At 51.3% G+C, this 13,085-nt stretch overlaps 1 protein-coding gene across 3 annotated transcripts in view; it reads left to right on the top strand.

Moving 5' to 3' along the window:
• Nucleotides 1-13,085, top strand: part of PPARGC1B (PPARG coactivator 1 beta) — a 106,670-nt gene that overhangs the window by 71,469 nt on the left and 22,116 nt on the right. For 2 of the 3 annotated variants that reach the window (XR_004477174.2, XM_033406782.2), the window contains exons 2-3: nucleotides 7,321-7,437; nucleotides 8,222-8,395. Coding sequence is in view for 2 of the 3 variants with exons in the window: in XM_033406782.2 (XP_033262673.1) it covers nucleotides 7,321-7,437; nucleotides 8,222-8,395 (291 nt within the window). In the remaining variant the exon portion in view is untranslated. The remainder of the gene's footprint in view (nucleotides 1-7,320; nucleotides 7,438-8,221; nucleotides 8,396-13,085) is intronic. The other variant, XM_004280362.3, reaches the window with a different exon arrangement.

The following is a 13,085-nucleotide window of genomic DNA, read 5'->3' as shown; positions in this document are numbered from 1 at the left end:
TGGCAAGTAACAGAAAACTGCCCAAAATGATGAAGACTTGGACAGGCTCCACGTTGAGTCCTCCCTCACGTCCTGAGGTGGATATCCCAGGGCCAATTGGCACTTAGAAATATCAGGAACCCCACTTCCTCCATCCTGTTGCCTCGCCTATCAAGAACAGCTGCCTTCCCAAGGTCACCTGTAACTGGTCGTCCTCCCGGCCTGGCCTTGTAGTCCAGTTCTGAGCACTGGACCCATTTTGCTCTCTGGGCTGGAGGACCCACTCTTGCCAGGCCTGGTGACCTTCTGTCAAATCACCTTACGCTAAGCCCTGAGCGGGTAGCTGCGTAGCTGGGGCTTGAGGCCCCGCTGAAAAGCGCTGAGCATCACTGAGTTTGTGCTCGGCAGGCCTGGGGCCAGATGCTCCTGCGTGGAAAGGGTCTCCATGATGTTCTGAGACACTTAGCCTTGAGTGTTTTGGTGGGAGATCCTTTCAATGGTCTGATTTATCTTTAAGCTCAGGGTGTTTTGTTCTTTTAGGCTGAGCTCAGAGCCCCTGTATTTTGTACTTATTCTTCCTGGAGCTTAATTTTGTGTCTGTGACTCCTGAGTCTTACGAGGATGCTGTAGTATTTCTTTGAGGTCTAAAAATCAATTACTCTTCCTACTGTTCTCCTGGAAGCATCTTCAGGAGTTTTGTACTAATTTGGAAGACAGTGGGAAGCTTAGGTTTTTTTTTTTTTTTTTTTTTTTTTGCGGTACGCGGGCCTCTCACTGTTGTGGCCTCTCCCGTTGCGGAGCACAGGCTCCAGACGCGCAGGCTCAGCGGCCATGGCTCACGGGCCCAGCCGCTCTGCGGCATGTGGGATCTTCCCGGACTGGGGCACGAACCCGCGTCCCCTGCATTGGCAGGCGGACTCTCAACCACTGCGCCACCAGGGAAGCCCTAGGTGTTTTTTTTTTTTTTTTTTGGATGTAAGAGAGATGAATCAGTCATAACTTTTTCATTGATAGGTGACAAACTCCAGCAGGCACATAATCTGGAAAGGGACCTTATTCACTCACATAATTGTGGAGTACAGGGAATAAGCTGGCTTCAGGCACAGCTGTATCCAAGTGTTTGAATTATTTTTATCGGGAATACATCTCTCTTTGCTTCTTTTTTTTTTTTTGTGGTACGCGGGCCTCTCACTGTTGTGGCCCCTCCCGTTGTGGAACACAGGCTCCGGACGCGCAGGCTCAGCGGCCATGGTTCACGGACGTGGGATCTTCCCGGACCGGGGCATGAACCCGTGTCCCCTGCATCGGCAGGCGGATTCTCAACCACTGCGCCACCAGGGAAGCCCTCTCTTTGCTTCTTGACTCTGCATTCCCTGTTCTGGCTTCATTCTTGGGCAGGCTTTTCCCAGGTGGGAGCAAAGATGGCTCGCAGCGTCTCCAGAATTAAATTCAGCCAGCTCAGCACCCTTGTCCACACGCTCCAGCACATTCCTGGTGTTCACTCTGACCCACCCCTGTGAACCAGTTGCTGTGGTCACTGGATGAGACCCTTTAATTGGCCAGACTGTGCTTACCTGGACCACCTGGATTCGGGGGAAGGATGACTTCCCCAAGGAGATCAGTGGGCTGCCACCATTAGGAAGGGGAATGGGTGGGAGGCCAGCCAAATAACAGACGTAGGAGGAGAAAAAGGAAAACATCTGTATAATGAAATGGCTTTGTGGGGACATCATGAATACTTACTTCACTTCCTTCCTAGAAGGCAAGTAGCGGTACAGGGTCATAGGTCTAGAGCAGGCTGGGTCTAATGAATCAGCAGTGGCTGGTAAGGCTCTGGGTTGCGAAGGCTCGGGGCTCAGTGGGAGGTAGAGCCGTGTTTGGTTACTGGTATCCGCCAAGTTAGGGAGGCGGGAAAGGTGAGCCCAGTGCCAGGTACCTACCACCCTATCAGATCTCATGCCCAGGCCAGTCTGGGCATTCCTAACAGTAATTTAAAGGGAAAACTTGCCCCAGACCATCAAATACAACTTCTTGTCAGTGAAGGATGCTTTGTAGGGCAGTACTTAGGGCATCCAAGATGTCAGTAAAGAAGTGTGTGAGGCCTGGGTGGGAGCCCTGCTCCCCCCCTCCAGGGCAGGCCCAGAGAGAGCCAGCGTGGTCTGGCTGTTAGGGCAAGATCGCCCACCAAGAGAAACCACGAGCGATGGTAACACTGGAATGGGGGCTGGTGGAGGTTGAAGGAACATAGGATTGAGGGCATCCGCGGGTTTAGGACTGAGCAGATGGGTCATGAAGCACTGACCCTCTGAGATGTCCTGCTTTCCCATCAGTCAAGTGGGGACGTTGACCACTGCCTACTTCCCGCATCTTGGGAAGGCACCAGTGAGACCATAGCTGTGAACATCACTTGAATGTCTACTATAAATGCTGTATCTGTGACCACCATTCACGGGGTGTCTGACACGTGCCAGGCTCCTGACCTGTGATGTTTTATCTTTCTAAGAACACCGTGAGATAGGATTCTTTTTTATTATCCCCATTTTGTCAATAGAAACTAAGCCGGCAAAAGTTAGGTTCCTGACCACAAATGATTAATGTCAGTAGCCAAGCCAGGCCTAGCCCTTTATCCTTCTTCTCTAGGCCTCCTTCCATTTCAATACAGACCTTCTCTCTGCGTCTTTGTCTCTCCCTCTGTAAATTCATTTATTTATTCTACCTAAATACTTACCCCAAGCCTATGTGGATCACAGAAACTGGATAAGTGCAGTACGGAATTGTACTTGCAGATGCTTGCACAAGAGGGGTCCGTAGGATCTTTGTGTTTGATGGTCTGTTTTCCAGAGGGGGCAGTGAGAACCCGAGAGAGGAGGTGACCCACTGAAGGATGCATAGTGAGTGGGGGCAGGCCCAGAACCCAAGTCCTGTTAGTGCAGCCCCCCCTCCCCCTCTCCTGCTCCTTCCACTCAGTAACTCTGAGAATGTGCTCTGGGCCAGGCACTAAGCTAGGTGATTTGCTGATTGTAGTCGGTAAAGCGGAGCCACCAATTCTTCCTGAAGATGCACTCTTGCTTAAACAGGGAATCGATCTGTGACAAGATAGCCAGGCTTCCGGTGAAGCAACTTAGAATCGGGATGAAGCACCATTAATCCACTGCTGGGGCGTTTTATCTCCCTGGCTTGGGGCAGCTACAGCCCGTTCAGATCAGCAGTGTGGTGTCCCTGGAGGAATGGATACAGAAGGTTCTGCAACCAGAGGGGGGTGTCCCGAGCGTGTCAGGGGTGTGAGCAGACTGGTGATGGGGACCACAGGGGCCTGTGCATGCGGGGCTGGTGCGCCATGCAGCACATGTGGCCCCAGGCCTGTCCCTGCTCAGCTACAGACTAGCCCTATGACTTAGGTCTTTCTCAGACTTTTCCCAAAGCTCCATCTCCCCATCCATAAATGGGAATAAATGGTCTTAGACGTTCCTTCTCACGTTCAGAAGCAGGATGTCGGGCAATGGCACAGGCTTTGTTAGGGAGCCAGGAGACCTGGGCTTTGAATCTCAGCTTTACCTTTCTGGGACCCTGGGTGCTATGGGTAGAATTGTGTCCTCCATACAAAGGTATCTTGGCATCGTAAGCCCCAGTACCTCAGAATGCGACCTTATTTGGAGATAGGGTCTTTACAGAGGCAATCAAGTTAAAATGAGGTCATTAGGGTGGGCCTAATCTAAGGGGAAATTTGGACAGAGACGGGCACATGTAGAGGGAAGGCAACGGGAAGAGACACAGGGACAAGATGCCATCCACTAGCCAACCAGAGAGGCCTCAGAAGGAGCCAACCCTGCCAGCATCTTGATCTCAGACTTCTAGCCTCCACAACTGGGAGGAAAAATATTTCTGTTGTTTAAGCCACACTGTCTGTGGTGTTTTTTTTACGACAGCCCTGGCAAACTAATACGAGTGACTGGATCTCTGAGTTTCCTGATTAGTAACATGGGGACAGTGACCCCCGCCCTGTAGCGTCGTTATAAGAATCTGCTGAGAGGATGTATATAAGACACTTAGTGTGGCCCTTGGCATATAGAAAGTGCTCAGTAATAGCAGTGGCTTAGCCTGTGCTGTGACCCCCCTACCTCCCATTCCATGGGTGGGTCCTGCTGGGGCTGCCCAGTACAGAACAGGAAGGCCTCAAGTCAGACCTTTCAAAAGAGAGCTGGGTCACCCGAGGCACCGCTTCAAAAGCCTCTCTAAATATGGAGAGGGCCAGAGAAATCACTATTAATGCAATGCTTAATGGTTTTTAGCTGGAGAGTGGCCTCAGCCGTAATTGACAAGGCCTTGAAGCTGAGGTTTCTTTTTTTTTTTTTGCGGTACGCGGGCCTCTCACTGCTGTGGCCTCTCCCGTTGTGGAGCACAGGCTCTGGACGCGCAGACTCAGCAGCCATGGCTCACGTGTCTAGCCGCTCCGCGGCATGTGGGATCCTCCCGGACTGGGGCACGAACCCGTGTCCCCTGCATCGGCAGGCGGACTCTCAACCACTGTGCCACCAGGGAAGCCCGAGGTTCCTTTATTTTTATGACCTGGGTACACTTTGAGTATGTCAAGCTGCTCTGGGTAATCATTAAGTGCAGTAGTCATGGCCACTTGATGGGCATTTTGTAAAGGAGGTGGCATGGCTTTTATGGGAAGGACACTCATTGGATAACCCTGAGCAAATCCATTATCCTCCTTGGGCCTCAGTTTCCATAGGTGCAAAGTGAAGTAGGTAGACCAACCAGGTCAGGAGTTCGTAGCTGTGTCTGTGAAGGGCTAGAAGTTGAGTCTAAATTTCTTGCACGCACATGCACTGTGCACACATCTCCCGAATTGTCCACAGAGACTTGCATGGACAACCTCTCAGGGCTGCTGGTTCCTGGCTGGTCTGGGATTCTGGAACTCTGATTTAAAAGCTGTTTCTAAGACTCAAAAAGCAAGTCCTGTAGAGGTGGCTGCTCTGAGTTACTAGCACGGGCTGGTTCTAGAACATACAGAGAGAGCTCCCCAGAGAGCTTATAGCTGGGGCTTTGCTGGCCAGGGAGGCCCTAGCTGCCTAGCATCCTTGTCTGTCTACTTTTGGCCTTCCCTCCTGCTCCACAGGCCCTCAGTGCTGTCCTCCCAGCCCCACCACCTGCTCCTCTCCTGGATGTTACACCAGCCTAACCCATCTGCCTGCTTCCCACCCCCATCACACTTGGCGCAAAACCCAAATCCCTTCAATCCCTACCTGATCCGGCCTCCACCCGCCTCTCTGAAGGCATCCTCTCCCTCCCCCTACTCTAGGGCTGAGCTGCAGCCTCACTGGCCTTTGGTCAGCGCCCCATTCTCTAGGCTTGGTCCCACCTGGATCTTTGACTTTGCTGGGTCCTCTCTGCCTGGAAGCTTCTCCACATTTTCCACTGCCTGGCTCCTCCTTCAGGTCTCAAACCAGACGTCAGCTCCTCCAGGAAGCCTTTTGTCACCCCGTCTAAGTAGATTCCCCTCCTTCTCTTGTCCTCCATCAGTGCACCTGGTTTGTTTCTTTTGTGGCACTAGCACAATCTGTAATGAAATATTTATGTGTTTTCTTCCCCCACTGAGATGTCAACAAATGAAGGAAAGAACTGAGTCTTAAACATCACAGTGCCTGACTCACAGTAGCACTTAATAAATGCTTGTAGGCCCCCGCTATCATGCACGCCTCAAATTTAAATACTAACAACACCAAGTACTGTTGAGGGTGTGGAACAATAGAAACTCATACGGCTGGTGGGAGTGTGCAATGGCACCACCACTTTGGAGAGCAATTTTGTAGGTTTTTTTTTTTTTTTTTTTTGCGGTACGCGGGCCTCTCACTGTTGTGGCCTCTCCCGTTGCGGAGCACAGGCTCCGGACGCGCAGGCTCAGCAGCCATGACCCACGGGCCCAGCTGCTCCGCGACATGTGGGATCTTCCCGGACCGGGGCACGAACCCGTGTCCCCTGCATCGGCAGGCGGACTCTCAACCACTGCGCCACCAGGGAAGCCCAATTTTGTAGGTTTTTTTTTTGTTTTGTTTTGTTTTGTTTTGTTTTGCGGTACGCGGGCCTCTCACCGCTGTGGCCTCTCCCGTTGCGGAGCACAGGTTCCGGACGCGCAGGCTCAGCGGCCATGGCTCACGGGCCCAGCCGCTCCGCAGCACGTGGGATCCTCCCGGACCGGGGCACGAACCCATGTCCCCTGCATCAGCAGGCGGACTCTCAACCACTGCGCCACCAGGGAAGCCCCCAATTTTGTAGTTTGTAATCAAGTCACACATACGCTTACCATATGACCCAGCAATTCCACTCCTAGAGATTCACCCAAGAGAAATAAAAACATAGGTCCACACAAAGACTTGTATACACGTATTGTAGGCTTGTTCATCACAGCCAAAAACTAGAAACAAACCAATCATCCGTCTAGAACAGGCAAGACCACTGTGCCCCCATAGTCCAACTGGGCAGGGGAAGATTCGCAGCCCCAGGAGGGGGCTGAGAATCCTCACTGGAGTGACGCAGGACTTAATATTCATGGATGTTGAACACAAGTGGATTGGAGAAAGACCGGGCAGATGGAGGGCAGGCGTGGTCAGGGATGTCCCTGGAGACATACTCTCTGGGCACCGTGCTGCCTGGCCTGAGAGCAGGGACTGACCGCTTGGGAGAACCCAGCCCCGGTGCTGCCTGTGTGTGCAGGATTCTTGCAAAATGCCAATTAAGACATTTGACCCAAATTCGGATAAAAGCCTTTTTCCTGTGTCAAGTTGAGCTAATAATATACATTTATTCATAATTTATGAGGCCTAGTAAGTGGGAACAATTAAGGAAAAGGTCTGGATAAAACCTATTTCTCTTAAGTGTCACACAAGCCTGTCTCTGTTCTCTAAAGAGGTTCCACCCTCCTCTGCCTGCCATGAAACTCTGTTGTTCTTATTATTTTTAAAAATTTGTTGTCATTACTGCTCGCTACCATTTATTGAGCAACTTACCAAGCCAGGCTACGGCACTGCCTCCTTTAATATTAACTGTATGAGACAGTTGTTCCATTTTACAGATGAGACAGTTGAGCTTCAGAGAGGTGAAGGGACTTGCCTAAGGCATCACAGCTGGTGAATGGGGATTATGATTCAGGTCTGCCAGACCCCAGTGCCTGTGGTGTCCTGTTTCTGTGTTAGCCTCCCCACTCAGGCTGTTTCTGCACCTGCAAGGCAGCCCTTCTGTTGGTAACTGTTAAACTTGGGAGACCAGGGTGAGAAGGTGACTACCTTCTGAGTCCACAGGTCTGGGGTTAGGCCTGAGAATCTGCATTATTTCTTATAGGTTCCCAGGTGGTTCTGCCCCTGCCGGTCCTGGGACCACCCTCTGAGAAGCATCAGTTCGGTCGGTACTGTTACCAGGTCCTCCATGACTCCCTTCTACCCCACCCACCACTGGCAGGTGGGTTTATGGCCTTTTAGACCTTTTCCTGTGTACTGGCACAGTATTCTCATACGTATTATCGTGAGAAATGTGTAGCTTGAGTCTGTCCCATTCTCTTTACACATGTGGGGTAATATCTTACTTGCTGATATTCTGCAGTTTAGTATTTTATTTAACATGCCATGGAGAACATGCATAACGGCCTCATTCTTTTCAACAGCACTGTTTTATGATATAGGTGATTATAGCTTTACTTACCTATTGTCTACTGATGGGCGGTCTTTCACACTTTAGACATTACAAATATTCCTGGGAACATGGGTGAGTGTTCTTCCAAAACATAGCAATCATTCAATGATGTCATCTCTTGTTATTATTGCTTTTTGTTGTTTCATTATTCATATAGAGGGGTTGTTGCCTTCCGCAAATCCCCTTTCAGGTGGAAGCAGTTGTATAAAAGAATAGATCTCTATAGGTTGTAATAAAGTTTTCAACAAAATATTTCTGGTAAGAGAATAGAGGTGCTATGCGGGCAGGGCTTTGAGGGGTGTATAGGAGTGCAGAGGAGGTGGGGACGGAGCAGCAGGAAGGAGGATTTGTACTGCCAGGGCCTGACTTAGCTCATGGTAGGTTCGACAGTTGCAAGAGGATGCTGCTTTACATTTCTTGGTCGCTTGGCAAAATCAGGCCTCGGACAAAGGCAGCCACAGGTTCAGACTGGCAGCATCCTGAGTAAGAGGGTCCCTGCTGGGGTCTAACCAAACTCAGCTCTGACCCGCCTCCTTCCTTCCTGTCTCCTCAGGGCGGGGGATCTGGGGAGGAGCAACTCTGCGCTGACTTTCCGGAGCTAGACCTCTCCCAGCTGGACGCCAGCGACTTCGACTCGGCCACCTGCTTTGAGGAGCTGCAGTGGCGCCCGGAGAACTCCGAGACCGAACCCAGCCAGTACAGCCCCGACGATCCGGAGCTCTTCCAGGTATGCCCTCTGGAACCTCGCTACCTCTCTCTCCCCCTGAAAGCCCGGCTCTGCCCCGAGCCATCTTCTTCTACACTTGCTCATGCAAAGAAGTCTCATCCACCAGAGCTCTTGGGACCCTGTCTCTTGTCCTGGGTCTACACTGGATCTTGGGCGGCTCTTGCCCCCTTACCAGGCTGTGTTATCGCCCCTGGCAAGTGAGGGCTCGGAAGAGCTGCTCTCTCTATGGCCCCAGTCAGAACCGAGGCCCTCTGTGAGCCAGAGCGGCTTCCAAGGCCTCCCTTCCCTGTATGGTCACAGTGAACTCTCATTCCCACCCTGTGAAGCAGGTGAGATGATTCCCCCATTTTACAGATGAGGAAACTGAGGCTTGAAGAAGTTTAGTCACGGGCCTAGGGTGATTTACCTTGTCGGTCACTGAACTAGATTTAAACCCAGTTTGCCTGTCTCCTGAGCCAGAGCTTTATAACCATGCTGACGCCATAATGGGAATGAGACTGTCCCTGTTTGTGTATATTAACTCGCTTAATTTTCTTAACAACTCACACACAGGAGTATAGTTATCTCCATTTTTCAATCGGAGCCTAGAGGTTCTTTAAAAAGAGGCAGTGCCAAGAACCGCAGTGCATATCTATGCATCTGCCTCTGTTCTCAGCTTTGGAGGCACATTTCCTTTAAGAAGGCCTCGAACATGGGGTAATGTGATGTCTGGGATTTGCATCAGAATAAAGCAATCCCTACATGCATTTGCGTTTGTGGGTGTGGGTGCACGGCATGGAGGGTAATAAGTGAAATATGATTGGCCACGTTGAAGCTGGGTGATGGGTACATTTGGACTCATTATTCTTTCCTTGAAATATGCTCCCGTATAAAGATTGGAGGAAGAAGCCATAGCTCCCTGTGTCTGTCTGGCAGGATGATGATGATGATGATGATGTCTGGCAATATAATAATAACAATAGCGACAACAATAATAATAACAGACCATGTGCCAAGTCAGTGTGCCAAGAGCACCATCTCAAATAGTACTCCTGACAGATTGTAGCATTCCTTCTAGAAATGTTTATGGAGCTCCCTGTATGTGTCAGACACTGTGTTCAACAGTGGACTCTATGGTCTAGAGGGAAGACTGACCCTAGATCAGGTAATACATAAACCAACAGAGGTCACTTGTGACATGGGCACAGTAGGAATAAACCTGGGATGAGAAGAGCATCTAAAGGCTGGGTGGTCAGGAAAGGCCTTTCCGAGGACAGATGCTTCGGCTGAAGGAGGAGGAGGAGCCACTTGATGAGTGATGATCACAGAGCTAGGAAGCAGGAAAGCTTGCTGTGTTGGGACCCGAAGGGCTGGAGCGGTAGCTAAGGGGAAGGTGCCAGGAAGTAGTTGGGGGGTGGAGGTGGGCTAGGAGGGGCCAGATCATGCAGGCTCTTCCGGGCCATGTTAAGGAGTTGGATTTTTCCCAAGATTATTCTAACCTGTCCGTAGAAAAACTATTAGTAACCCATTTTACAGGTGAGGAAAGTGACGCTCAGAGAGGTTAAGTAACTTGCCCAAGGTCATACAGTTAGGAAGGGTCAGAGTGTAGCCTCTAACACAGGACCCCAAACCCCTGGCTGTTGTATAACCTCTTTGCCAACCCTATGACGATCAGCAGGGCTGGGCTCTAATTCTGGCTCTTTCCCAGGACGTCCATTCTTTCTCACAACAATGGGGTTAACTACGCTGTGCTACCTCCTCCCTCAGAGGGGGCCAACTTCCAGGAAATGCTTTCAGGTTATGGAGAGCTGATGAGTGAGAGGGGTTTAGATGCTGCGGGGAGACCATCCCCACCTAGACTGTACAGGCCTCACCTACTCAGAGACTGGCCAGACCCACTAGTAAGCTCCTGCCAAGGTCCTACTATGTGCATGAAATGCTCTCAGACACAAGTCAGCCTTGGTATGGCCCTTGGGCTCTTAGCACAGCAAGGAAGGCAGGAGAATCTTCACAGATGGTTAATGAGGCAGAACTCTGCCCACCCAGCCCCTTTCCCCTTCATGGCCCGCACTCCACCTCTGCTCCACCCATACACACCGGTGCGCCTCTGTGCGCTGGTGATTATGTGATTAGTGCCTGATTCCTCCCTGCCCCCTTCCCCCATCATAAACCCCCTGAGCTTGGGGGCTGATACAGCGTTGTGCACTGTTGTATCCCCAGGGCTCTGCATGGAGCCCGGCACTTTCTTGGGGCTTAAAAAATATTTATCATATGAATAAATCCTTTGACACCTAGCTGTCATGTTAGCCCCTCCTAAGGCAGGTGGTCAGTGACTTCCTCTCTGGGCTCCCATCCTGTGTACGTGCATGCCTGTGACCTTCAGGCTTCGAGCTCCTTGAGGACAAACAGAGTTTTGTTCTTCTGTGGGGCCCTTGTGCATTGAAAAGACTCAATCATATGTGTTGAATGAAGAAACTGATTGTAATAGTTTCCTTCCTGCCAAGGACCAGACACGACCCATTCCAGAGTCCTTGAGCTGGGATACAGGGACCAGAGGTTCTAATACCCCCTCTGCCACTAACTGGGACAGCGTCCTTATCTGACCAGTGGCAGTCATAGAGGCATGCTGCCTTGTGTCAGAGCCGTGTTCTCACAAGTCAGGTGGTACCATCACTATGGAAACAGACAGAGTGGAGAACAGCTACCCTTACAAGAGTTGACAACTGCTTGGGGGCAGGGACAGTGCCTTCCGTTTCTGTGTGCCCAGAGTCCTAGGGCCAGGGTCACAATAGGCTAAACTTAGTAAGTATTTTTGGAGGAAGCAGGTGTTTGGTTCTATCACCGCGTGCTACGTGGCCTTGGGCTAGTAGCTCCTCACTGTTGGGCCTAAGTTTCCCCAGGTGAGAAATGAGGAACGAGCATGGATCAGATCAGTGATTCTTACTCTGTTGTAGGGAGAGAGTCCCTGGGTCCCGTTAGACCCTGATGACATCTGTGGACCCACCCCCAGAAAAAAGGAAGGGAAGCTGATTTCCGGGGTCTCCTGCACCCCAGTTAAGCCCTGGAACGGCAGATGATTTCTGAGTGTTCTTCTGGCCCCGATAGCCTAAATTCTGTCCTGTGTCCTTCCTTCAAGCTCCTCTAGGCACCCAGAATGAAGCGTTCTCCCTCAGGTTTCTTGCAGGTTCCTTTTCCTTCAGCCTAAGAGAGCTCAGGAAGGTTGGGGGTGGAGCAAGTCTATTAATATCCCTTCCTCAGCTGATTAACTCTCCATTAATTTGCACTTTGTTTCTAAGCGGAGCCGGGAGAGCTGAGCTAACGGGCCGGAAGAGGAGAGGGGCGGCTCCCTGTGATGTATTATCCTAGGGTGCTGATGGCACGATGCCGAGAGCACGAGTGGACTTTCTTCCCAGACAGGGTCAGGACCCCCAGCCCTGTCTGGCTGTTCCAGAGCTGGAGCAGCCCAGGGAGGGCTGAGGAGAGAGCGGGGAGACCTTCTATCGGTCATTTTGTTTTTACTCAACCTGTTGGGGCTCCTTGGGGTCTCTGCCAGCTGGCATTCCTTTCAGCACCATGCCTGGCACCTAGTAAGTCCTTGACCATCCTCCCCAGCCCCTCCTGACTTGCTGTGTGACCTTGGCATGTCTCTTTCCTGGACCTTCATTCCCCCCAACCCCAAAAGAATGGCAAATAGGCTTCCTCATGAGTTCCAACTGAGACGTATCGGCAGTGTTGCCTGGAGGGTTGTGGTCAGAAAGGTGGAAGGGCAGGGTGGGGGGGAGGGATGGGGACAGTAGCACGCAGGCTGCATGTTTGACATCCCTGGTCACTACGTGATCCCTGAAGGCCCTTCCAGCTCTGATAGTTGTGATAATTCAGAATATCTCTGGGCCATGCTTCTCTCCCTGTGAAAGAGGGAACCCTCATTCCATCCAGTGCTGATGACATCATTTCTGAATAACTTCCCTCTAGAATCTGTTTTTTGAGACACTAATCTCAGTGTCTCCCCAGTGGTCAGAGTTCATTGTTTGGTTCACTCATTCTTCCATTCAGCAAATCTGCCTGGAGCCTCCCATGCCCCAGGCACTGAGCTAGACCCAGGAACATTGCACAGAGCCCTTGTGTCACTGCCTCCAAACTGGCCTTCCAAGTAGCCTTTGGAGGGAAGCCAACCAGGGATCCTGTCTTCCCGTTGACCAGAAATCAGCAAGGCTTAGAAGAGGGAAATGACTTGCCCAGGATCACCCTGTCAGTGGCAGAGCTGCTGCCACGGTCAGCCCCAAGAGTGGTCCTTGAGCCCCAGCTCCCAAGATCTTAACTCCGCATCAGGCTGGGCAGATTGCTCTGGGAACACAGGGTTGGGATTCTGGCCTGAGGATGGGGATGAGAGGCTGCCACTTGAGCCTGATTGCATTCCCGAACCAGAGTTCTTGGGCCTGGATCTGCCCTTGGACTCCCATCCCCGGGGCCCAGGTCAGGCTCAGCCAAAACCTTTTGACCTTTTCTTTTATTCTTAGCTCTGTTCCAAAATCACAAACACATTTTTTCTCTTCTCCCCATGTCCCCCCTTCGAATTACTCAGCTGCTGCTCCGGCTGCAAGGCCTGGAACAGATTTCATGCAGCCAAAAGGCCGTCACGACAGGCGTATTTCGAATGAACTTCCTGAAGAAAGGATAAACATCCTGACCTGGGATGGGAAAGAGTGCTGGG

The sequence above is a fragment of the Orcinus orca genome, chromosome 3, assembly GCF_937001465.1.
Source record: "Orcinus orca chromosome 3, mOrcOrc1.1, whole genome shotgun sequence".
NCBI lineage: Eukaryota > Metazoa > Chordata > Mammalia > Artiodactyla > Delphinidae > Orcinus > Orcinus orca.
This window is presented reverse-complemented; position numbering and strand designations above follow the sequence as displayed.